Genomic DNA, 27,298 nt, shown 5'->3' with positions numbered 1-27,298 from the left:
TTTTTCGTTCTGCACTTTTTTCTACTAATACATTTCAATATTCAAGTGGGCTCTACTTATTTGAATGCTTTTTTATGCCGTTCTCAAGAATATTTCACTTATACCATGGCAGCCAGTATTATGGTGGGAGAAAACCAGGCAGAGCCGCGGGAGAAACCCATGACCATCCATAGGTTGCTGCAAGACCCAAGCAGGCCTCAGTAAGTTGCCATGTTTATATCTTTATGATGCAATAGCCTGACCATATATGGAATCACATGAATCCAATGAAATCAACTCCCACTGACATAAACGGGGTTGCACATACATTACTGGACTATGGCTGCCTTCATTCATACATATGCTGTGAGCATTTTATCAGCACTGCAAAACCGATAAAATAATTCGATATATATTTGGAGAGATCAATGCCAAGTCTTCTGTATTTGTTTATTAGGCTATACTTTCCTGTTAGTCGAACAAATCACATTTCTGCAGATCACATACGTTTCTTTTGACATCCACCTTACCTTTGCCTCATTAGTGACGACTGGCCGCGGCGGAAACTCTACCTCGGTGGCTTTAAGAATTGTGTTTTCTTCTAGAATAGCAGCTTGAGACAGATTGTGGCCAAAAGGCTGTTGGAGAAAAAACAAAAGGATAAAAGGGTGCATAAAAACCTTGTCTGCTTCACTCTGCATTTCATACATTCTGACCTTCTTCAGACAGTTAAATTTTGTTGGTTAATTTAAAAGTCAACAAAAGTAATCTTGAAGTCTTTGGTATGTCCACAAATTACAAACAACATCAATTCTGTACTTTGAAATAAATAATAAATCCAGCCCTGTTCTGCACTCACCTTCTTGCCATATAAGCACTGATAAAAGATAACTCCTACAGACCAGACATCCACCTTGGAAGATATTTTAGGTGGAGCTTTTCCTACTACAAAACACTCTGGGGGTAAGTACCTGGGTAGAATGTAGGAGCAAAACGTGTTATGGTAGGCAGAAATCTCTGGTACTTTGGACACAGTGCCTGAGTATAATGTAGAATCAAGTTATTAAAGGCACAAATCTCTGGTAATCCAAAGGCAGAATGCAGAAATTAACCAACAAGTTATCGTAGTCACTATAAATCATGTGAGAGGTGAACAAACATCAGCCTACAGAAAATACTGCACTTAAGCTATAAATTTTACAATAAAAGTGAATTTTTTTTAACCTTCTCCTGACACAAAGTCCAGGTGTACTAGTAAGACACACCTGACAAAAGCAAAACTCTGGGGGGAAAATAAATTTAGGTGTGTTACCCAGGGCTGTTGTAATCACACTCCTCCTCAAAAACAATGCCAACGGCCTGCTAAACTTCGGGTGCTATGCATTACAAACATACAGATAAACACACTTATCAGTAAAATACACTGTGGTAATGAGGCTGATTGCTGTGGCTGGAGCCCAGGTACGTACCAGTAGGTGCCAGCCCCCTGGGAAGTCAGGTCCATGCCCATCTCGGGACTGTAGTTCTCATCGTCCATGATCTTACTGAGCCCAAAGTCTGTGATCTTGATCTCCCCACTCACACTACCACTCCCCAGCAGAATGTTACCTGAAACACATAGCAGGCCCAGTGATCAACACTTACTTATCTATTTATTTGATTTGATAAGAATATTTCACTTATACAATGATGGCCAGCAAAGAGAAAAGATTCAACTGGAGTTAATCTTACAAGAAATTTCACAGGTGGATTAGTCAAAGTTTATTATTGTGGTTGCTTACACTCCATCATACAGCTACTTTCACGCGCTAAGAGCATTGGACAGATGAACTGATACCAACCCTGAAAAGGGAAGCAACTACAAAATGCGGAAGATGCTACTGTAGCTAATCAAAAAAAAGAGACTTGTCACGATGCCTGTTTGCCATTTACAAACAAGGTTGTAGGGATCTAAATCACACTGTTAATGATAAGTGCATTATGGTAGGATGAAACCGGGCAGAGCCCGAGGTAAACCCACGACCATCTGCAGGTTGCCGACTGACCTGCCCATGTATGGTTGGAGAGGAAGCCAGTGACCGCATTGCTGGGAGGCTCCTGGTTCATTCCCATGGAGGCCCCAACATGGGACTGAATAATGGGATATGAGGTTGTAGTTTTTACAGGTAGCCTGATGCCATTACCTGTGTGTGCTATGCATTATGGGATATGACATGGGGTAAGACGTGATTTAAACATGGGAGTGCTTTGTACCAGTAGCTGCTTTTAACAAGTCTTCTTTGTGATTCTACAGCAACTTCACATCGTCGGGACTCCAACATCATTGTGTAGAGAGAGCTACGTTACCTGGTTTGAGGTCATAATGTATGACCGGAGGCTTGATCTCGTTCAGGTAGCGGAGAGCACTAACAGTCTGTATAACAATAGATCTTGCCTCCTTCTCTGGAATGCTCTTATTTTGTTTTAGATAAAAGTCAAGATCATTTCCATCACAGTATTCCAACACAGTACAAAATCTGAAACAAACAAAAGGCAACAAAGACTATAAATGAATGAATTTTGGAAATATTTCAGCTGGTCAGACAAAGATTATAAAAGAACAATTTACTTTTCTGACTTATTTTCAAACATATAAAGGTCTCATAGCCATGCACCACAGCATTTCTTTTGGCATATGACAAAGCTTTGTGTTTTTCTTAAATATGTCAAACGTTTACTCTGTCATTATTTACTTATAATTCACCTATCACCAGGGCCATCTTACATACTTGTACTTCCCCGGGATAGATCAAGCCATGCTTTCTGTAAACATGTTTTCTAATTATACTTACGGTGAATAAATACAATACAATTAAAAATTTTGACTGGAGATTAGCTTGGCTTTCCACATTATTTTAACAAATCCCGAACAGCTTTTTCTTACAACAGACCAGCCAAATGATTGGCACAAAAATAGCCCTGCCACACTGGACTGCCATGCCTAAGTCGTAAGATTCGAATCCCCACCCCAGCCAGAGTATGCGGATTTGAAATCCCCACCCCAGCCAGAGTATGCGGATTTTGAAATCCCACCCCAGCCAGAGTATGCGGATTTGAAATCCCCACCCCAGCCACAGTATGCTGATTCGAAATCCCCACCCAGCCACAGTATGCTGACATCCTGGACATTAAGTACAAAGCTGTTAATTTGGGCTAACCCTACGTGCTCTAAATGACCACAAATTTTGTCCATGACTAACTTGCTCATTTTTTCCTGATTCTGAGAGCTCTACTGATTTCAGAAAAAATGTTTTGAGTTTGCTTGGAACATGGGATGATAATTCTATTAGAAAATTGTAAGTTTCAGCACAAGGAATAATATTTTGTGACACATATTTGCCTCTAAAAGTGCACCTTTGTGGGCGAAATTTTAGGTCATTTAGGGTACTCAACAACAAAAAAAAATACCTTACCTAAATGGGATTATTTTGAATTTTAAATCAGCATTAACTTGTCAATTTTTTTCTTTTCTTTCTTTTTTTTAAAGCATTTTTTACAATTTTATTCAAAGTATGCTGGAATTGGAGTATCATTACACAAATGTGAAATGTAAATCTGTATTATTGAGCATGAAAATTAATTAGTTAGAGTAATTGGAACAAATTTTCAGAGGGGAAATCTTTAACAGGTAATCTCCAGAATAACTTTCATAGAATATAAAATAAAGTAAATGAATAAACTCACGTTCTACCCCGAAATTTCCCAAACTGAATCTCAAACGAACAATTTTGACCTGACCTAGCAATACTTATGTAAATACATGAAAAACATACCAAGATTGCTAATTCTGAAGTCTCGGGTATCATCCCAATAAAGAAATCATGGCTACTAATGAAACAAAATTCTACGGAAAGAACCACGAAGAGTATCATATGCAACACAAAAACAAGTCTTTTAGTGTTTGAAAAGTAAGTTTGATCGAAATAAGTTAAGCAATGAGCAATAAGCTTCACTTCAGAAGAATTACCTAGTAAGTAACGCTCATGTTACCAACACAGGAAAGTAAAGCGAACACTTACGAGTTATTGTCTATTTCAAAGACATCGTAAAGTTTCACAATCCGAGGATGATGAAGACTTTTGTGAATGTTATATTCCCTAAGAGCATGTCTGCAAGAGAAACAAGGAGTAATATTACATTTTTATAAGAGAAACAGGCAATGTCATTACATTCGTTTAAAAGAAACAGGCAACATCATGTGAAAGAGAAAAGAGTTTAAGAGAAAGAGGCAATGTCATTACATTTCTCTAAGAGAAACAGGCAACATCATTACCATTCTGTAAGAGAAACCAGCAATGTCATTACATTTCTTTCAGGGGAACAGGCAATGTCATTACATTTCTTTCAGGGAAACAGGCAATGTCATTACATTTCTTTCAGGGAAACAGGCAATGTCATTACATTTCTTTCAGGGAAACAGGCAGTCATTACTCATCACCACACTATCGTATGTGCTGGTGACTTAATTGATGTAAATCAATTTTTAACCAAGCAGAGCTGATATGATGGTGTGCTGGTGACTTACTTGATGTAAATCAATTTTTAACCAAGCAGAGCGGACATGATGGTGTGCTGGTGACTTACTTGATATAAACAAATTTTAATCAAGCGGGAGGCTCCTGGGTCAAGGAAGTGTGCTGGTGACTTACTTGATGTAAATCAATTTTTAACCAAGCAGAGCTGATATGATGGTGTGCTGGTGACTTACTTGATATAATTAGCCTTTTTATCGTCTTTCCAGTCCTTATTGAGCTGGTGAATCTTGCAGGCCACGTACCTCTGTTCCTTTATATCAAAACCCTACAACAAACAACTCCACAATTAGTACCCTCACATTTATTCTTTTCAGTGGTGTTAAATGACATGTATTCAAATATATTTATGTTACAGTGAAAAAATGAGTAAGATGTCAATAGCAGCAATAATGCATGCTCTACCCTTTCCTCGCCTAGATTACATTTCTGCGATTTTTACACAGGGTCATCTTTCAACAAGGGAGGTGAGCACATGGTGGGGTGAAAACAATTGTAAATAAACCAAGCGGCATCTTCAAAACAAGATCTAAAACTGAAGGCAGTGGTTAGAAGAGAGGAACTGCTCCCAAATACAGGTAATCTTACAGGAGACTTTGTAAGTCTTTGTAAGATTTTTTAAAATTTAAAACACATTGAATTTAATTTGATTTGATTGGTCTTTTACGCCTTACTCAAGAATATTTCACTTATGCGACGGCGTCCAGTATTATGGTGGGAGGAAACCGTGCAGAGCCCAGGAGAAACCCCAGCCTTCTGCAGTTTGCTGTCATGAACTGAACTCAAAACGACCACATTGGCGGGAGGCTCCTGGGTCATTGGATCGTGCTAACCCCCTCTGCCACGGAGGCCCTGTGCAGGTCATGTCTTTGAAGAGCTCGAAATATCGGCCATTTTGATCCCGGCTGAACCCTCAGTGTGACTTACCTTATGCACCTCACTGAACCCGCCTTTCCCTAACAACTTCAGCAGAAGATACCTCTCGTTTAAAATTTGATGATCTTTAAATCTGAAAGTCGTCCAAAGAATAATATTTAACACATCTTAATTGCATGTTGAAAGGGAGTACATTTTTTTTTTTTTTGAATCTTAAAAGGCATCATAGACATCTTCTGCTAACAAGACCATTTTTTTATTAATGAGTTATGAATTTAAGTAACCTCAAGAAGCAGATTTTTCTTGACAAAAATCAAAGAGCATGTGAGGGAATACATTTTAGCATTTTATTACTATTTTTAGCACAGGCATTCACTTTTGTTATTTTCACCAGAATCTAAGTGAATACCCATAGATGTGCTCAACAGAAATCCACCAAAATTTAGCCCAAATCTTGAAACACAAAACAGAGATATGAGTGAAGGTATTCAAACACATAACAGTACACTGATTTTCTGGATTTCATGTCCACTTGTCTAGTAGTACAAGTTTGTAGTTAGGAATTGAAATCTGAAACCATTTTGTCATCTTGAAATTGTTTTGTGATCTAAGCAGCTTCCTCTAGCTTTGGTTTATCTTTGAGTTGCAATGAAAATTGGATTCCTGGATTAAAATAACATAAAAATGGAGTTATTTAGCTTAAAAGATCGCCACTAAAGCAGCTTAAAGCAGACATTTTATGACTACTGAACAGAAAATATCATTTTGAAAACCTGAAAATTTTACATTTACAATTTAGCATGCTCAGCTACTTGCATAATTTGGCCCAAATTCAACAGTTTGAAAGGTGATTTGTTCCACAGCCTGTTCTCTAAATGAATGACTTACCTAGAGTTATCCTCATTGTGAATTCGCTTAAGTTCTCTAATATGTAAATTCCTCTCTCTCTCCAGCTTTTCTAATTCTAGTTGCAAATCAGCATCCTCTTTCTTTAGGGACGCTTGTCGTAACTTGAGGATGTCGTCCTGTTCATAATACTCAACAACTGACATACTGAAACAAGGACAAAAATACACATGTTCATAATACTCAACCACTGACATACTGAAACAAGAGCAAAAATACACATGTTCATAATACTCAACCACTGACATACTGAAACAAGAGCAAAAATACACATGTTCATAATACTCAACCACTGACATACTGAAACAATAGCCAAAATACACATGTTCATAATACTTAACCACTGACATACTGAAACAAGAGCAAAAATACACATGTTCATAATACTCAACCACTGACATACTGAAACAAGCACAAAAATACATGTGTTCATAATACTCAACCACTGACATACTGAAACAAGCATAAAAATATGTATGTTTCTGGCAGCATTTACTTTTTTCTGAAAACATTATGTACTGATTTGAAAGATTTATTTATTTACCCAAATTTCTCAATCTTTTCGCATATGAAAGAGCAACTTCCAGTGAAATGTATACACATTTTTAACTTACTTTAGAAACAAAACAACATAGCTTGGATGGGCCAGTTTCAGGGTTTCACAAAAAGTATAGTTTTATATGTCAGCACAGAATAATTCCTTCAGAATATGCTTGAGTAAACACCTTTGCAAACACGCGAAAAGTTGAAGAATTACAGTATTCAATTCTTTTTTTAAACACCATACTAAAGAATTATCACTTATCTTCACTTAGCAGTCAGCCTTATGGGTGGGGGACACTGGGGTGTCAACCATAAACCACCAACCTTGGGTACATTACTTTCTTCAATGAATGTTAAACTGAATAAACAGTCTACAAGAACTGTCACCTACTTATGATCACCAACACCCCACAAAGAGTGAGAGCAAGGGAATGCAAAAATTCCCTGTCCCAGGCCAGGGCTGAACCCATACCTTGTGTGTCCTAGCGATGTAAAGAAGCTGATTGTAATCCATGTTTTCCCCTAACTCCTCGCTTTAACCTGCTTCTCTACCTTACTACTTAGCCATGGTGCTCTTCTCCACAATTAGTCTGAGATTGCTCTGACATTAAGTTTGGCAAAAATTTTGTTTGGTGAAGGATGGCCCCAAACCAATGTCGGAGTGTCGCCTTTTAAAATCCTGATGCAGTTGCTATTGTAGTCTGTCACGGCATTTGAGACAAAATTTACCCCATCAAATACATTTCCATGGTCCGAAGTTTGCAGACACTTGTGTTCATTCCCTTTTCGTCTGTTTATTAATCACAAGCACAACATGGATCAGTTATTTCCCAGGCTGCCTGAGCACGAGCAATGGTGATGTTCAAAGCAAACAGCTGTACTGAAAGCATCAACATATCTGACAAGAGCAGGTAACTACATCAGGTATGAAATAGAGAGCTCTTCGACACTTCGAGGCAATCCTTGGCTGAACAACATTTTTATACAGCACTTACTGTTTATCTAAGGGTTTGGCAAAGCCATCATTTTTGGTATTTTTCTGTACAGCAGAGTTTGTTGGGGGTTTCCGCTTTGTCAGTAATTTTCTTTGTCTTTCTAAGTCTTCTCTTTCTGTAGCTATTCGTTCTTGTTGCCTGTGAACAGAAAATGGGAAAGTTATTATGTGCTTAATGACACCAACAGAGTATCATTAGAATATTAAACCATCATGAGATGACATCAACATGAGATATCTGTCAAGTACTTGACACTAATTAATTTGAGAGGAACTAAACATTTTTCCAGCCCATTTACAGACAGATATATCCACAAGCTTTTCTGAACTGTTATTTGACAATATGCCACAACTTTTTAAGCACATCAAAAGTAATTTCACAGTAAGGTTTGGCATAGCTTTTAATTCATCGCTGACGTTCCTAATTATACTGCTAACCTCGTATAACTTGAACATAACACAACGACTGTTTCAAATTTTGAGGTAAAACCTTGAAAAGCAGAACTTGTTTTAGTACATATTTGCTCTAGAACAAAATGATGTTGACTTATGAGATAAAAAAAATCTGCCGCTGAGATAAATGTCATAATAAAATTTTACATAAAAGGCGAATCACACTAGGCTCCTTGTGTTTTACAGCCAGCTGCAGGGCATTTTAGCACCAGCATCGAAATTCATTATTTCATTTTTGCCAGAAATTGTTGCAAAAGATTATCATAAACTATAGCCGAAATAATGCTAATAATAAATGAAATCTGTTCCACTGTGCGCCTCACTTTACCAGAATATTGTGACGGGAAACAAGAAATCAAGTGTGACAAGTCTAACAGGGTTTGTCAGTGCATCATCATCAGGCTATCACAGGTTACCTCATGAGGTCTGTGAACGCCCATCCGTCCACCCAATTCTCCACAAAGGTCGCCCCCTGCCTCTGGGTCACAAACTGACCCAAGCGTAACCGGTTCTCCATGCACTTCTGCCGCGTCGTCTTCTTCTCAATATTACTCTGAAAGTAGGCAGTCATGCAATGGATAAACCTCAAATGGAGGAATTGTTTGGGGGAGAGGCCAGAAGTTTGGCATCCCACAGGATAATGTTTTAATATCTGTGTGTTAACTAAATGTCAAGTCTTTACCAGAGCATTATTCTGTGTTGAATAATAAAATTTCCCTTCTTCTAAAGCCCAGAGATTTGCCAATCCTGCCAAAGTAGTTTTGTCTCCAAAATCAAATTAAAAACATGCATATATTGCACTGAAAATTGCTCTTTCATATGTGAAAAGGTTGAGGAATTAGGGTAGATCAATTTTTAATGAAACTAAAAAATGCATGATTCACTGTCCCGTCTAACCAGTAACTTTATTAATTTCATATTATACTGTTGACAGTACTCAAGTCCACTGGGGAAAGAAACTCTCGTGCCTAGCCTATCCAAATTCATAAGAAACTTTCTACTTCTGCTTTGGTCGATATTGTCAGCAGAAAAAATATTACTCACCTTTTCTATTAACAATGATTTGTTAACTTCTGTACATTTCTCTATGTTCTCCTTTTGTTTTTCTATAAGTTTTTGTTGGGCTGTCAACTGTCGCTGCAGTTCGTCACATTGCTGCAATTTGGAAAACCAGACAAATAAGTCAGATTTGAATATAAACTGTGACTTCTAGAAAGGTAGAAATATTCATGAAACGGAGCAAATTATGCAATATAGTTCTCGGCACAGATCTTAAAACTGTGAGAAAATACTCAAAAAAGTCCTTTACTGATTATCAGCAAACAAGAAAGTTACAAATAGGTATTTCAAGAGGAGATAACTCGTCAGAAAATAACATCTGTATGCCTTTGTAGCAGTTACCTCCCTGTGTGCCTTTAAATGACATTTAAAATGAAAACATCAAATCAAACTGGGAAAACTTAGACGTGATAACAAACCATGCATTCTCTCTTATAGACCACACCTGAGCGTTCCACTCTTTCTATCTTACCCTGACTAGCTCATCTATTTTATGGTCTTTCTGCTCCAGCGCTGTCACAGATTTACATTCCAAAGACACAATGTCTGACATTCCCAGGTCAGTCTGAAACACATACATTGTAAACATGTACACATTGTAAACATGTACACATTGTAAACATGTACACCACGATACTTGTACTTCAGAACAGAACACACTTTACACTCTGAGAAAACACCTACAGAGCATAAAGAATCCCAATACAATGTATGTATGTTTGCTTGGGAATCAAGGGCACCTGTAACATCGACATTCAATTACCCATTTTGTCTGATTCTAAAAGTTCTATTTGCTCTAAGACAGGTGTTTTATGGTTTGTTTGGAAGGTACAAAGATATACTACTGGCAAAATATAATTTTCAGTACAAAAAGGAGTATTTTATGACATCTAATTGACTCTATAAATAGACTTTCTGGGCTAAATATCATTGTTGGTTACTTCACCAGTGTGACCATATTGCAGGCCTGTCCCAACACCAACACATTTATAGTAATGCCTCACTGGACTGTTATGCCACAGACACTAGATGTTAGCAGGTGGTTCTCACAAATAACACCAGAAGCACTCAGTCCTGTTTACTATCTGTACTTTGAACGATTTTAATTGTATCATATTTCGCTTCATAAGAACGAAGGCTTGTTTTTTTTTAGTTCTATCATCCGTCAAGTTCACCAACAACACATCACATATAGGGCCCTGGTGCGGTAGTACCCGTTTCCACCAAGCTGTTTCTAAGTCAAAATTGACTTGTTAAGATGATCACTTTCTGGTACTTGAAACTGAAATTTGTCACTTGATAACACTGATGAGGTGGACAATATTGTAATTTCTAAAGCTCCCCAAAAGCTTTAAGATCATATTACAAATTTTGACAAAAATGGCCAAGATGGAACGAGCTGCTACCCCATTGATCAAGAGCCAAGGATGTGCTCAAAGCAATCATTAGTCTCCTTGACTACACTACTAACTATGCCTTGCTGACACCACACACACCTTATCAAGTCACATACTCCAACACCGGCGACAGCTGGAGTTTCTGTGTCTCCATGCATCACAATGCTAATGATGCCTTGCTGACACTGCACATGACACCTTGTCAATACACCACCTCTGACATCTTGTCAAGACACCACACATGACACCTTGGCAAGTCACAACACTCCAACAACAGGGACACCTTTGTTGCCGTTAATGCCTGAACTCAACAAGGGACTATGACAGCATACAAAGGGAGACATTTCACAAGGTCTCAACAACAGTCTTTATGACAACAACACAGGTATGTATGGCCTTGGGTTGTGAGGGGGTGGGGTTAGGATGCAGAGCCTTACCTGTGACATCTTACACGGCTGGTACAGGGCTCTGGCAGGAAACCCATCAGAGCTGTTCTGTGGAGATGAAGCACTCTGGAATAGACATAAACAAAACATAAAGCAGGCTTCACAAGCATCCAAACATAGACACGAATACGAAACTTGTAACCAGAAACTGTTTCCATCTTAATTTCAGGGCTTACACACTGGAGGTGCTAATTTTGATTTGCAGCAAACTAAATATGTTTTCACTTCTTTTTTTCGATCACACATTCCACTCAATTTTGCTAACAGCAGCAGGATTAATGGTATGAGGTTAGTTTTGTTACAATTTATGTCAGAATAACATAAAACCACATCATAAGACATTCTTGTCTGCACTGATGAGTATGGCGGCTGATAACTTTGGCGCAAACACATAGAAAGGTCTGTGTACAATGGATATGTCACTGCGACAGCAAAAAGTGATACGGGAAAAAATGTATGGGATACAATCCATCGAACGCCAAATGCCCATTTCAAAGTGAATCTTCCAGAAAATCATACGCTTGACAAGTGTCTATATGTTAACGTGCAAATCTCACCCCAAAACATCAATGTTTAGAAGGTGAACTATACTGACATTACAGTTTAACTTGCTGACCTCCTGAGCTACTCACCATAAAACTGGGACCTCGTGCCGTTCCCAAAAATGACTGTATACCTTGTGGGGAGGGGGACTTTGTACCTGACGACCCCATACTCCTGCTGGGGGACTGGCTCTATGAATAATACATGTACGTGTTGTCATTAGCGCTGTCAACTCACGTGACAGTTACACAATAATGTGAAAAATGTTCTAAAGTTATTCATTTGATTGGTGCTTTAAACAAAAATATTTCACTTATACAAAGGCAGCCAGGATTATAATGGGAGGAAAGCGGGCAGAACCCAGGGGAAACCCACAACCATCTGCAGATGGCTTGCAGACCTTTTCGTGTGAGCCAGCTAACATGCCTTGCACTCACATTGGTAAGAAGCTCCTGTATCACATTGCTGTGCTCGCACACAAACCACCACCACTCACTTAGCTAAGTAAGCCCTTAATTACCATGACAATACTGTAAAGATATAAAGTGCACTTAGCGAAGGGCACTCAACATTAAGAAAGCTTTAAGAAACTGGCCCAAGGCCACTGAGGCTTCCATGGCGGGTTACAATAAAGGATTCTGAAGTCCGGTCGGGTGCACGTATGTAACCAATATATCTGACCGAAAATTTTGTTCATGACTAAGTAACTCGTTTTGCCTAATTCTGAGAACTCTATTAATAAAAAAATATGTTTTAAAGTCGGTTGGGTTGGTAGCACAATATTCTACCAAATCTAAAATTCACCATCAACATTAATATTTCATAACCCTTATTTGCCGCTAAAAAAAGTAGTTTTTGTGCAAAATTTCAAGGCAAATCCTATACTTCTTTGTCAGCCTGGCAAATTGTCCGTTCAACAACTACTGTATCAACATACCTTAAAATATTCGTTAATTTTTCTTCCATTGGCATCTGACCTGGCTTTTGGACCTCCTGAGCAAGAGAGAAAAAAAGTTTTGCATTCATAGCAGTATACACCAATCCGTGCATCCAAACTATCGTTACCATAGAAACCACAATTTAAAAAATAGAAGACAACATACATAGAAAATCAAGAGACTAAGACTGCTGTACATAGCTTCACAACAAGCTACCATATGCACTGGTTTGGGAGTGAGTGAGTGAGTGCTTGGGGTTTAATGTCGTGCTCAACAATTTTTCAGTTATATGACGATGAAGGAATCCTTAGGGTGTATGTAATGTACCGCCTTGTTGCAGGACGGATTTCCACAGCTCTTTTATCTAGTGCTGCTTCACTGAGACGACTTACCAATGGCAAGTAAGCCTCCCTGCCCAAGCTATTATACTGATACGGGTCAACCAGTCGTTGCACTATCCCCTTCATGCTGCACTGGTTTGGCATTTTCAGAATAAATTTATATGTTGTATCAATAAATGTAGTTAGGTATAAACACGATAAACACTTTGGATGGCAGTTTAAACTATGATATTGTTATTCACAGACGAGGATAAATTTCAGTACTTAATGTCTTAAAACACCTGGTACAATGTGATAAAATTAACAATGGCGACTTTTAACCTAAGGAACAAGTATGAGTGTTAGCATTGATGGGCCTGAGCTCTCTGACACCCAACGTAAATCAAGTGGGTTTGGCATAAATAGTCAGAACAGGAAATGGCAGACCCAAGCTACAATCAAAATGATTGAAAACTGAACCAATGTCATTCACTACGATAAAACCAACAACTCATACATTTCCATCTACGTAAAGCTCTCTTGTATGCATGGGTGTATTATTTCAAAAACTGGTGCTCTAATTCTTCAAGCTTTTCGCACATGTGAAAGAGAACTTTCAGTGTGATTTATGCACCTTTGTACTGTGATTTGGGAAACAGGACTGGTTGGGTTGTCTGATTTTACAGCTTTACAAAGAGCATAATTTTTCATTCCGCTCAGAATGGTGATCTCAGAATATGCTTTTAAAAACATCTTGCAACCGTGCGAAAAGGTTAAAGAATGACAGTGCCCTAATTCCTTGACCTATGCAGATTCCGCGCATACGTAAGAGCAACTCTCAGTGCAATTTATGCACATTTTTAAGATGATTTTGGAGACAAATCTACATTGGTTGGACTGGCCAATCTCAGGGCTTCACAAAGAGTACAAGTTTATCAGTCTTCAGGGATTAAGGCCTGCAGAATACGCCCGAATAAACACCTTGCAAACATGCAGTAAGAGCTGCAGTAGCGTCTTCACTGGTAAAAAAAAAAAACAACAACATACAATTGCATACAATTATTATGAAAATGACGGTGAAATGATTTGTTTGTGTCATTAAAGATGCAAGTTTCATAAAATAGTGCAAATTATTTCTCTACCACCTACAGTTCTCTCAGAATGTTTCAAAATATTAGTTGCAGAGGTGGTTGAAAAGGTTGAAGAATTAGGGGTAAGAGTATTTTCATCACACAGTGATATATATCAGTGTACTGCTCTACACATCAACCATGAACCTACAGGTATACGTCCAGAACTATACCTGGGTCACTGGATTCGCTGACGTTTTTCCTTTTTCGTTTCCGGTCTCCACTTGAAGGTGTTCTATTTTTATCAGGTGTCAGCATCTGAAAAATAAATATTTCATGAAGACCTTGTTTGATTAAACGGCCAATCAGTGGCACTGATACAGATATGTGGCATTTTGAGGCAACGTCAAATACATCCGTAGTAGTACATGTACAATAAACAGTGAGGAGCTGTCGACCTTGATAGGACATAAGATCTGATTGGTGTTTTACACCATACTCAAGAATATTTCACATATAGAGTGGCCACCAGCATTATGGTGGGAAGAAATCGGGCAGAGCCCCGCAGAAACCCACGACCATCTGCATGTTGCGATGTTTAATTAACACGAGAGACATATGTCAAAAACATGGCAGTTGACGTGTAGGCTTTATCGCTAGAAGAGAGCCTGGAGTAAACCAACGACTTTTGCTTGCTACCTGACAAACTTACAGACTTAAAGCAGCAACCAAAGCAGCAATTTTCATCTCACTGATCTGCTGAAGTGAAGCAAAACAGTGCAAGAAAAAATGTCATCCTGTGTACTCTGGCTTCCACTCTACTGTCACATTCTCCCCCTTTGAATTGTCAGCTCCCTGCCCACTGGTCAACTCACCTGTTCTTCCCGGTCACTCACTGAACCCCCACTCATGTTAGAGTTGTCACCTGCACTGGACATGTTCGACAATGGTTGGAACTACAAAAATAGAGAGAACAATTATTTGTTTAACTGGTAGTAGCTTTACACTGTACTCACCGAATATTTCACTTATACGACGGCAGCCAGCATTATGGTGGGAGGAAACCGGATGGAGCCTGGGGGGAAACTCACAATAATCTGCAGGTTGCTGGCAGACCTCACCATGTACAGTAGAACAACTGACCCAAACAATACCACTTTACATTCATACATGAGTAAGTATTCCAAGGAGATGTCTGCCTGGAAACTGTAAAATTAGACATGCAAAATTTAGTATAACTTTCTATAATTTCCTACAGTAGGTCTTCTTACACGTACTTTGATGTGCAGATTCACTTTCATCAGCTTGACAAGTGCCTTTACGTAATTCACAATGTGTACTAAACTCTCACATACATATATATTAGTGTATACCACATGGTCAAATCTGAATGCTGCGAATCAAGCAGCTCAAAATGTTCAATTACAGTTATTTTCAAAAATCTGACACACAAAAAGACGTCTTGGTGAGAGAACCTATAACCTATGTATACTCATTGTTCACTGGAAGCTGTTCAACCCATCAATCAAATGTACCAACTCCTATTTTGGACAAAGTCATGGAGGAAAAAGTACTAAATCTGTTAAGATTGGTGCTCTGGTCTTGGATAAATCACATATTTCGTATAGGATTATGGCAAGTCAATAACAGTTTGCTGAGAATTTTAAATATCAGACAAATGTCTACATGTACCCTGTCAGAGATTTTATACATGCACAACCAAATTGTTAGGGGCACTGCTGCATGTATACACCCCATATTTCTAACCCTGAATGGCACTGCACATATACATGTACATGCTGATTAGCATGTCAAACGGCAAGACCACACCCCCTTACCCTATTCCCACCAGAGAGTCTAGCTTCTAGTAACTCCTGCTTCCTGGGGTCTACATGAAGCGTCTCCATCTTAAAACCTAAAAAATAAAAAGAACACAACATATACAAGATTTCTTAAAATTACAATTTGTTCGCGTCATCTTGCACTAAGGCCACTTATTAAATGAATGGCCCACGTTAAAGGACAGGGTATCGAAAATTTGAATGACAACTTATTTTGTGCAGCTGTCGGCCGCATTTCCTTCTTATTTTCTTAGGTTTCTGACTTGTCTCATGAACACAAATTGTTGGGAGCAAGTTTGTGCAAGAAGGTCCCACCCATTAGCTGGGCTTGAGAGGCGGGAGTCAAGGGAAATAAAAGCATACAGGATTACCACTACCTCTTTTAGTTTCTATGGTTCACAGGGTTTTTTCTATCCTTTGTTAAAAGTACGTGTACATGCATGGTAGGACATCCTTAAATGGGCAACTAGAGCATTCCCATTGCAGTAGATTTGGATCCAGCTCTCCCTGGTTTGGCTGAGCTCAGCCTCAAGTCAGAGGACTGACAAGTGCTTTAGCATTGGCTTACCAAAGGCTTCGTCCATACATAGTCCTGACCACTGTTGTACAGGTGTAAAACTCTTAAATATGGCAATAAAATCCAATTGAACATAAAATCTCTGGTGTGTCTATCTATTATGTTAAACATCAGGTTAATACTGCTCTGTCTACATTGACAGATTGGCATAAAAATATATTTCCTGAAACTAACAAATCCTTGCGTCCTTGGCGTAATAAATGCGTGTCCAGAAACATAATAATCAAACTTCTTTAGATCGAAAGCAGCCAAACTCGCCTGTAATGAATGAAATAAATCATTACAATCTTCAAGCCAAAACTAGCAATATTTAAGCTGTATCATGGCGATTTATGGCGATGTGATTTTTTTCTTCTTCCAAATTAAACAGACATGCATGACTATCACTGACCTGACTTGAGTTCACACATGCTTTATACAAGTCAACATGAGGGATGGCTAACCTATTATGACTGTGAGTTTATTTTTGGTCAGGTATATGCTCTTGTATGCAGTAGCACCGGATGTTTATCAACAATTAGAACACCTCAATACCACCCATGAACATGTATGCAAACTGTAGGTACATGAACATGTAAGCCAGCCCAGGCACACATGTACCCAAGTTACTGTGGTCCTTAGGTACAGGGTATGGAGTCTAGTGAGACAACAGTAAGCTGTAGGTGAGCCTGTAATGGGAAAGGTCACACAGAGAGCACAGAAGCACAGAAGCTTAGTTATATGTACATACAATACAGAGCTGATTCACACATATACATGTATTACATTTACAGCTGCAGTTTTTTTTTTTTTTTCTAGTCATTACCTATACGCAACATCATGTTAGGGGAACCACTCCTTAGTCCTGGGATAAAGCTGTTATTGGGAGCCCTTGGGTAGGGGTATGACCCTGTGATCAGTCCTCTTGGCCATGTAGCCTAGTCATTTACACCTCCCAACACCTGATCACTCTGCCACTTGTCAAACACAACCACCTTACCTTAACCCCTCCAACACATGCATGGTACAGTCAAAAGACAATATAACATGTTTGCATAATGCATAAGTTCAAAAGGTCATGGGCAAATCCACTGCAGATTCAAGGGTTGATAAGTCACAGCCTAGTCAAGCCCAATAACAGACGATTAACAGCAATGATAACCCAAATATCAATTGATTTGATCAAAAGTCCGGCTTTCACGGCTACACTGTATATAAACCCCTCCACTTCATATTAGCAGCCACATAGCCCAGCGCAAATTATAGAATATTAAGCAGAATATATTTTTAAGAGAAAATTCAAGACCTGCATGTTTTAAACATTAGCGATTATTGGTGGACATTTATATATAGTCAAACAAATTATCAAAAGCCACTGCACATGTACATGTAATGCACTTATGAGCTACTATTTGGAACGCTTGGTATGCAATACTATACATACAAGCGAAAAAAAAAAACAAAATCCACATTTACATTTTTTTTTTCTCTGATTTTTGGGGCCAGAATTAGGGGGCCAATAACCTACTGTAATTCGTCAACTCTTTAGCTTGTTTGCAAGGTGTTATATATTATTAATTATTCTGTGTAAAACAACAAAATCACACTTTCTGTGAAGTCCTGAAATTGGCCAATCCAACCAATGCAGGTTTGTCTCCAAAATCAGCATAAAAATGTGCATAAATTGCCCTGAAAGTTGCTTTTTCATACGCAAAAAAAAAAAAAAAAAATGAGGTGTATGATATCAAATTAGTGGTGTATACTTTCCGGGGTCACAAGTACCCTCTACATACAGAGGCCTTAGTCAGCATTCCTGTATCCATTACACCCAACACATGCATATGTCAAACATGATAAAATATTATTTATACATGTACACAACATTTTATTTTAGTTTTCTAGGGTCTATTTAGTTATATGACAGGTGTTTATACATTTAGGTGGAGGAAACCAGAGAGTGCTCGGAAAAACTGATGCCCCATTGGTTATATGTACAGGTACATTACCTGACAACACCCCAATCCCCACTCTTAGCTCGTCAGAATGATGGCCTTGACAAAACTTGTCCTCCACATACTTAAAGGTGTGAAACAGATTCCATTGTGGAACATTGTATTCCCACAACATGCAACAATCATTTGTGTATGTCTGAAATTATGAACTCCATGATTCAAAGCCTAACTGGTGATGGCCTGGATCAAATTCCAGCGAGTTCAATAATGACATCCTTTCGGGAAATTTCTGACCACTGACAGAAAATGTACATAAAATAGCAAGATTCTTTAATAAGAGACACAAAATATGCCTCAAAAATAATATTTTTCTTTCATTTTTTTTAGGGGTATACCTTTCTTATTTCCATAAACTATAAGCTTTATCTTACACCTCCTTAAAATACATCCTCTAATCCAAAATGCTGAAGATGAAACGCATTACGTTTACTTATATTCCCATGTAGACTTACAGGGTACATGAAAAGCTTGGTTAAATGTGGAGCATATCATGAAATTTCTGAACTTTTTTCTTGGGGCGTAAAAATTGCTGTAAACGTCAGTTTCCTCAGTTGGCCTCAGTGGTCAATCCACAAATTAAGTACCCTCTGTTGGCTCGTCAATGGTGATAGCTGTCAAACACAGCTTTGTTGGGGGAGAGGTCAAGCTGGTCCCAAATTCCCAGCATGTTCATTTCAACCACTGATGGAAAATGTGCATAACGTGGACGGTTTACTAAGAAATATAAAATATGCCTCAAAAACGTAAAAAAAAAACAAAAAAAATCTCTTTTTTGGAAAATCTTTTTCTTTTTTAACTATACTCTTTGTTTCACAGTACCTTTTTGTGTATCCTTGAAATGAATAGCACTTTAGAGTACTCAGCCAACAAGAGCCTAAATACAGTGCAACATAACGGGTACGTATAACCTGTACAGGTGTAACAAAATATGGACAGAAGCCAAGATGTTAATGCTTTAAATTATTCACGGTGATCCTAAATGCATGCGCAATGCAGCAATATGCAAGAAGCTGCATTCAGTTGCGCATGCATTCCGTCCTCCAGTTAAGGCAAATATTAAGACAAATAATCGTTAGTTTTTCATGACCCGTTTTCAGGCAAAATGACAAAAAAGCATGTGAGACTAGTATTATGATTGACTGATTTATTTGATTGGTGTTTTACGTCGTACTCAAGAATATTTCACTAATACAACAGCGGCCAGCATTATGCTTGGAGGAAACCAGGAAATGACAAAAAAATGCACGTGGGACTAGTATTTTGAAACAGAACTTTACTCAAAGTCAATGTACACGTACATTTTGCTTGAAAATTTTAAAATAATTACATGTAATTATTGCACTTATCATGTGTCCGGTGGATGTTCCTTAAGAAGCTGGGCCATGAGAAGCTAGGAATTAAATAAGAATGGCCTTATGCTGGCAGAGCTCATATTCCGAGGTATGGCTAATAATGGACAGGGATGCTCTTCAGGGGCTAATAATGGACTGGGATTCTCTTCAGGGGCTAATTAATGATGACAGCATGTGCATCTGTTCTGATATTCAGCATGTTTACCGTGTATTCTGGTTGTCTGGTCACTAGAAGACAGGGGATAAATCAATTTATATCTACCCACACTGGTTGAGCTCCCCAAGGGCGAGCAATGTTGTGACACAGACAGCTGTTTGTTGGCAGTCACAGGGTGAAGAGGCTAGCCAAGTACGCAATGATGGGGTAATGGCCACGGCCACAATGGCAGTTAGCCGTCTTGACATTGGGAACATGACACTGACAAGTACTACCTGTTATTTTGTGATCACAAATCAGGGTTCTCTTTAGCTTTGAAAAGGGGAGGTGGAAGGGTGGGGATAAAAAAAATATTATACATTTTCAGAAATTGGAAATTTTTTTTTACCAAAAAGAAACACAGGCAAATTTGGTGCACAATACCAATTTAAAAAAAAAAATACACGTAGCTTTAAATTGTTTCATTACATCACTGAACTGTGGTTTTCTTTGAGGAAATTTTGTTAAAAATTTTGCATGTATGGGAGAGCAGCGAATACAATGCATTTTCAGCCAAAACATTGAGTTGCTACCTTCACCTATGAACTAGTGGTTTCTTGTAAGTCTTTTTGATACTATTTATGGCAATAAACACAGGTGTAAATGGTTTATATAGATCTTGTGATGCATGTACCATTTGTAAACCACTAAGCGATTCCCCTAACTTCCAGTTAATCTCCAAGTGAACGACTTATCCAGAAAAAAGTATGGCATTTTCAGTATCGGTATCAATACTGTTAGCATACTTGTTGGTCTTACGTTTCTTAAAGTCGGGCTGTAAAGACTGCAGAATATAGTGATGAAAAGAAGACACAGACTTGAGTAACAGGACAGTACCTGCACCAATGTCACGAGTACTTACTGGGGTAGTTCAGTTCTAATGTTGCCAATGAATAGCAAAGATAGTTAAAGCTGATGAGGTATAACAGTAGTACAGGTCTTGCCAGGCTTTGGATATGCCTGGCTTAATGCATAAGCTCTGTGGGGAGTGGATTAAAGAGTACAGTCTGGTCCAAGGCCTCTCACTTCACAATTAGGTCTCTGTGTTAAAACAAACTAGAGGTTTCCATACCAGACAGTACACAACATGTATGGACAACAAACCAGAATACCGTACATTCCCTAAAAACCAGGGAGCTACCAGGCAACTGAACACAGCGTGTGGAGGCCAAGCTACAATGGCCAGGTTTACTCATGCGAGCCAGCGCATGCCTTGAAACACTGGTGGCTGTGTGAAAGTGCATCTGGCCCAGGAATTCTCTGTGTTAACGTTGTACATATAGCTCGGGAAAACTGCCAAACACCATCCAATCTCTGTGCAGAAAGCCTATGAATATTGAATCTGTGTACATGTATATATGTAACCATCACCATGCATTTCCAAAAGCAGTTTACAGCGTCATTGCTTAACATTCAACCTTTCAGTTCAATATTTTCTCACAATGGGTTGACATTTTCATATACATCATTGTAACCCACACTACCTGGTTAAGATAGTACACCTTCAGCAATGTAAAACATCCAGCAATAATATAGTACACCTTGACCAGAACAACCAATAAAGGAAAACTAAAATGAAAAAATACAAAATAGAAAACTAAAAAACAGTACACTCTGATCAAACTGAAGACTGTTATATTTTCAACACTTTCATTCTTGAACTGGAAATGGTTAAAAAAATATTCTATCAGTAAAAATATGATTGGTTTGTTGGAAATTTTTTTAAAATTATTCTGTTTAATAAAAGAGACGGTAATTTTAAGGAAATTATTAACAATGAGAAAAAAGGAATTCGTGAAATTCTTTCAAAACCCCAATAAAACTTTCGAATATCAGACAGGTTATCCCCAAACAAACATATTATCAATGGTGGCCCTTCTAATAATGAATCTATTAAAGACAAATACAACTTTAAAATGAAGTATATATCAGATGGAAGACCATTAACTGGTTCCACTATGGTCAGAAAAGGCGACCACAGAATAAAATATTTAAATGCATTTTACTAAATCCAACTATTTTACTGGACACTTTTTAATGGTCTTTCATCTGACACATACTTCAGTTTAGTCTTGTCTTTGCCATTAAGTCATCTTCCCGATGTTTCCTTACTGTCACACATCCTCACTGAATGGACATTTCTAACTACATGTATGTTACATGTATTCATAAAATTTATCCTAAAATCTTTTTTTTTTAATTCTCCCTTCTTGTTGTGACAGGTGCAAATGTAGATGTAATTTTGAAACATCATGTGTTCACACCTGCAGTGAAAACATCCACAATGATGCAGCCGTTATCTTGCTGTCTGCCGCCCCATACATTTAGAATGCACTGGTATCAAGGCAATCATATGCAGCAATGTACATTCATACAAATCAGACATATGGAACAAAGTATGAAAAACTGTTTACAATTACTTTGTTTAACACCAACCTTGACAAGCCTGGTATCTATTACACGTAAGCTCTGAGGTTTGGGCTTTGGCCCTCTGTGCTCACATGTACATTCAGCTTGACAAACCATATTTTAGGTACATTATGGTAATGTACCACACTGACAGAAGCTACCTTGGGGGTGGGGTGTTGGGGTGTTGGGTTTTGGGGGTGGCTGAGCTCCACACTGGTCCCCAGAGGTCACCCTAAGTAGACAGATGGGCAAGCGGGGACATGCCCAATGGTGGAATATTGATATGTGCAAGCACTAAGTACTGCCATGCAGAAACATGGCCACTACTTCCTATATATCAATGTTAACATTTCACAGGATTTTTTTTTACAGTTATTTAAGCCCATACTAAAGAATCAACACTTATATACCACTACGTCTCATATAAAATTTTGGGTAGAGGAAACCAGAGTGCTGGGAAGGGGGAGGGGGGGGGGAAAACTACCAACCTTTGGCAAGTTAACTTTCAGATGTAGCATACAGATATACGCACATTATACTGCTGGAAGACAAGTGGCCTTAAGTCAACATTACACAGCTTAAATGGCCACATAAATATCGTAAACTCAATTCATAAACTAATTCTTCAACATTTAAACTACCTCTGCAACCAATATTTTGAAACGTTCTGAGCGAACTATGGGGTATAGAGAACTAATGTATACACTTTTATGAAGCTTGCATGTTTAGTGACACAAACAATTCATTTTAGCAGGATTTTGAGAATAATTGTATGCATAAATTCCACTGAAAAAAACTGCTTTGGAGGTCAAAACTGTTAAAGATTTAAAGTAATTTCACAAGCAGGGAGATCGGGCAATCTACTAATTCCCTGTCCAACGATGGTTTTGAGTCTGCACCTTGTGGCCTAGCAATTGAAAGGCAAGCACTGTTAACCCACTGGACCACTGCCTGCTCCATTAAGGAAACATGTGTAAACTGCTCACTGCAATAGAGCAGTTCTACAGCATGCAATGTAATCTAGAGGAAAACTACCAACCTTTGCAGGGATGAAAATGGTAATTGGAAAAAAACTCTGAAAATATTTTATATTCAAAATGGAATGAGCACTGTGAATGTGTGAATGAGCAATGTGAGTGAGGGGGTGAGTGCGAGAAAGGGGTGAGTGCGAGAAAGGGGTGATTGAGAGAGGGGGTGAGTGCGAGAGGGGCAAGATGCACTGAGACAGCATTTCAGAGGGTATGCTTTCTTGTTCAGTTTGATACATTGTGGGAAGAAAGCTTTTGAAATTTCGCTCTGAAAAACAGATTGCAAAAATTTTATCTAAGAAAAGTTCAATGCATTATACATTTACAATTATACCATTAACATATCATTTACACATATTTTGGTTTAACTTACTTTGGCAATGTTGCTGTTGTAACACATTTAGTTTCGGCAATGTTTGGCAGTAAGATTAAAACAAACAAAAGATAAACCAAAAGGCATAGCCAACATAACAACTAGCATTTGGTCTACTAATCTAGGTGATTTCGTGGGTGCTTGTGTTCTATAAAAGTCCTTGCTCCTCTGCTCCCGTAATTGATCAGATCACACCAGAGACAGACTTTTCCAGCCACGTCAACTTTTCTAATGTCCGACTGCAGCGAAACCGTAACAGCCTATGCACCAAGAGTGAGCAATACAGTCTTTTCCAGCCAAGCCCACTTGAAACTATTCTTAATCCAGGCCTCTTTATCTCTTGAACGAGCATGGTTTTCATCTTTCTTGTCAAGAAAATTTGCCATTCTGATGTGCAGGTATGCTGTCCCTGTCGCAAAACGTTCAGTACGCACCCTATTTCCAACACCCATCATTTCAAGGCACGCAGGTATGCGTGCGAGGTAAAGAGTGAGTGAGTGCTTGGGGTTTAACATCGTACTCAACCATTTTTCAGTCATATGGCGACGAAGGAATCATTAGGGTGCATGTACGTGTAATGTGCCTCCTTGTTGCAGGACGGATTTCCACCGCTCTTTTATTCAGTGCTGCTTCACTGAGACGACTTACCGAAGGCAAGTAAGCCGCCCCGCCCGAGCCATTATACTGATACGGGTCAACCAGTCGTTGCACTATCCCCTTCATGCTGAACGCCAAGCGAGGAAGTTACAACTTCCTCTTTTAAAGTCTTAGGTGTGACTCGATCAAGGATTGATCCTGGATCTACCAGTCCCGAAGCGGACGCTCTACCAACCGTGCTATCCGGGCCGGTCGCGAGGTAAAGAAGTCTTGCTCGTAAGGAGGTAGTAAAGCAAGCTTATTGGATCCAGCCCTTTGTCCTCTAAGGTCTGCTCAGGCTGTTTTGCACACACGCAAAAAGTAAGATCTGACGGATCTGAACGATACCTACTTCCCCACTCTCCACATTTTAATTACAAGTTTAAACAAATCTCAAGTGTCATATTTTTCGCTACAAAAAGTTGGAAACCCGCAAATTCACTGGAAATTCTCATCCCTGCCTTTGGCAAGCTAACAACGAACTTTCAGACGTAACGTACAGATATACACACTTAATACTGCTGGACAACAAGTGGCTTTCAAAACGTTAGAGACGGAATATCCACATAAGATCAACAAGATCAACCCAAAAAAGCTGGGGCAATCAATAGAGGATGTGGGCAGCTCTTCTAAATGTTATTTAAAACAACAAGCAAATATGGTTTTACATAATAGATTCAGTTTTAGCAACAACAGATTTTATAACTATAGTTGTTCACTAGCATCACACAAATGCAAAATCCTAGCGTCCAAATTTGATGGACGTTATTCACTAGTATTGTACAAATGCAAAATCCCAGCGTCCAAATTCGATGGAAGCTGTTCACTAGCATTATACAAATGCGAAACCCTAGCATTCAAATCCAAGGGGGATTGTTACCGTTATCATGCAAATGCAAAATCTGAGGAAAGTTGTTTAACACTATCATTTAAATGCAAAATCCAACCTTCAATATCTGAGTTCAGTTGTTCACCACTATCATACAAATGCAAAATCCAACCTTTAAAATCTGAGTAATGTTATTCACTGCTATACTAACACACAATCCAACTTTTCATACCAGAGGATCTGTCATTCAATTTTCTACTACAATAGCCCCATTCAAAAGTCTTCAAAGTTGGGGCCAGTCGCCATCACAGAAATGGAACTTCAAACACTTAAATCCTCAGCACATCTCTATACTCATACAGATTACTACTCTCAACTTTCAAGCCTACATGTAGAACAGGGTGGCTTTGGTTTTCATCCGTCTCTCCTGCTGATGAACACCTGCCTTAATGTATCTGATGTGTCAGTCAACATGAATGGACTGAACCTAATCAATACTGACCAAGATTAGCAGATTAGGCCGTTAATCTGTAGACTGACATGGTACAAATTCATTAACATACACTGTATGTCCACTTCACACATCTTTGGACTGTATCGATATAGGCTAGAAGGAGTTTTACGACTCCCCATTATATATACAGTACACCCGGATCCTAGATGAATATCCTCCAACCATAGTCGACCCACAATGCAGCAGCGACCACGGTTGCTGATATTCCATTATCCGTACATCATGGGCGTAGAATCCAATCAAGGTGCGCGTACCATGGCACTATGATGCGTAGAGCCCTCGTATGGTCCTGCCAGGATGGGCGTAGGATATTCGGTTGTACCGTACAATGCAATTTCACATGTATCTTTGTCATTTTATTTTTGCATGATCAACTCATTTCAGGCTTAAATTATAGGTAAACCTTTTCTAATCAACATGCATACAAATCTGACGCTCTAAACATCTTTCAAAATAAACAGTATGTAAACCTATATGTGTACATGCTTCTTTTGTTTACAGAGGCAGGAAGGCACTATGTACACACAATACAGGGGAGACAACTTGTGACAAACATCCTGACCACCTTTTCATCTCAGTCTTGATATAGGCTATAATAGCTATAATTTCTGCTATAATAGCAGAAAACTTCATGTTTGTACATAGTAGTTTATTAAGATCAAAAACTACCATAACTGACAATAAATGGCCGTAAGCTTAGGCTGACAGAACGTGTGCTTTCTTAAAAATCGAACAGCACTGACGGTTTTATGTCAGCATGTGTTTTGTGACAATTTATCATCTCAGAGTGATCTGAAGTCATCTCCATCATAAACCTTTATTTTTAAAGCGAAAGTTTTAAAAATTGGCACAACTGTTCAATAGCTCACAAACCTTATCATGAGTTCCAGCACAGCACCTGGATTACAGTCTGAACAGACATGTTAGGACTGGTAACAAATACCAATAAAATAAACTCCACATCTGTCTGCCTTGGGAAAGCAAGGCATGCAAAGTGTAGGCAAAGATTCTCTGTATGAATTTTAAAATGTAATAGCATTTAAAAGCTGCAATTTCTATCCTTTCTGACAGAAGGTTTATTTGTGTGCTTACAGAAAGCTTGGAGCTACTGAAAGTGAGTTTTGTCAGAAAAATTGAACACTGCAAGATAGACAGAGTTCGTGGCAAAAAGGTATCTGAAATCACTCCCGTAACTGTTAAAAACAGATGCTGCAGAAGTGCTTTTGAAAGACAGTAGACAATGCAGGTATCTTGGATTCATTCATTGTTTCACACTTGCCTACATCTGCAACAATTCCATCTCAAACTGCAAACAACTTCTGTCTGCTGTACATTACATGCATGCAGTGGATTTGTTCACTACCCTACGGACAGAGAGAGCAAGATAAAGGAGTCCCGTTACGAGGAGCTGTTTCCTCAAGGCCTAAAAAGAAAGCAGTTCTGCGCAGGATGGAATC

The 27,298-nt window shown here is 38.7% G+C and overlaps 1 protein-coding gene across 1 annotated transcript in view; it reads right to left on the bottom strand.

Annotated features, from left to right (window-relative positions):
* Positions 1-27,298, bottom strand: part of LOC135477430 (serine/threonine-protein kinase tousled-like 2) — a 38,020-nt gene that overhangs the window by 5,192 nt on the left and 5,530 nt on the right. The window contains exons 3-20 of the mRNA XM_064757528.1: positions 15,934-16,010; positions 14,971-15,051; positions 14,329-14,413; positions 12,705-12,760; positions 11,857-11,958; positions 11,216-11,290; positions 9,854-9,946; positions 9,367-9,477; positions 8,739-8,875; positions 7,871-8,008; positions 6,315-6,479; positions 5,478-5,559; positions 4,727-4,818; positions 4,038-4,127; positions 2,326-2,495; positions 1,449-1,587; positions 839-950; positions 510-617 (exon numbers count right to left, since the gene is read on the bottom strand). Coding sequence (XP_064613598.1) covers positions 510-617; positions 839-950; positions 1,449-1,587; positions 2,326-2,495; positions 4,038-4,127; positions 4,727-4,818; positions 5,478-5,559; positions 6,315-6,479; positions 7,871-8,008; positions 8,739-8,875; positions 9,367-9,477; positions 9,854-9,946; positions 11,216-11,290; positions 11,857-11,958; positions 12,705-12,760; positions 14,329-14,413; positions 14,971-15,051; positions 15,934-16,010 — 1,913 coding nt within the window. The remainder of the gene's footprint in view (positions 1-509; positions 618-838; positions 951-1,448; positions 1,588-2,325; positions 2,496-4,037; positions 4,128-4,726; positions 4,819-5,477; positions 5,560-6,314; positions 6,480-7,870; positions 8,009-8,738; positions 8,876-9,366; positions 9,478-9,853; positions 9,947-11,215; positions 11,291-11,856; positions 11,959-12,704; positions 12,761-14,328; positions 14,414-14,970; positions 15,052-15,933; positions 16,011-27,298) is intronic.

This window comes from Liolophura sinensis, chromosome 11 (assembly GCF_032854445.1).
Source record: "Liolophura sinensis isolate JHLJ2023 chromosome 11, CUHK_Ljap_v2, whole genome shotgun sequence".
NCBI lineage: Eukaryota > Metazoa > Mollusca > Polyplacophora > Chitonida > Chitonidae > Liolophura > Liolophura sinensis.
The sequence above is the reverse complement of the archived record's forward strand: the minus strand, read 5'-3'. Positions and strand labels throughout refer to the sequence as shown.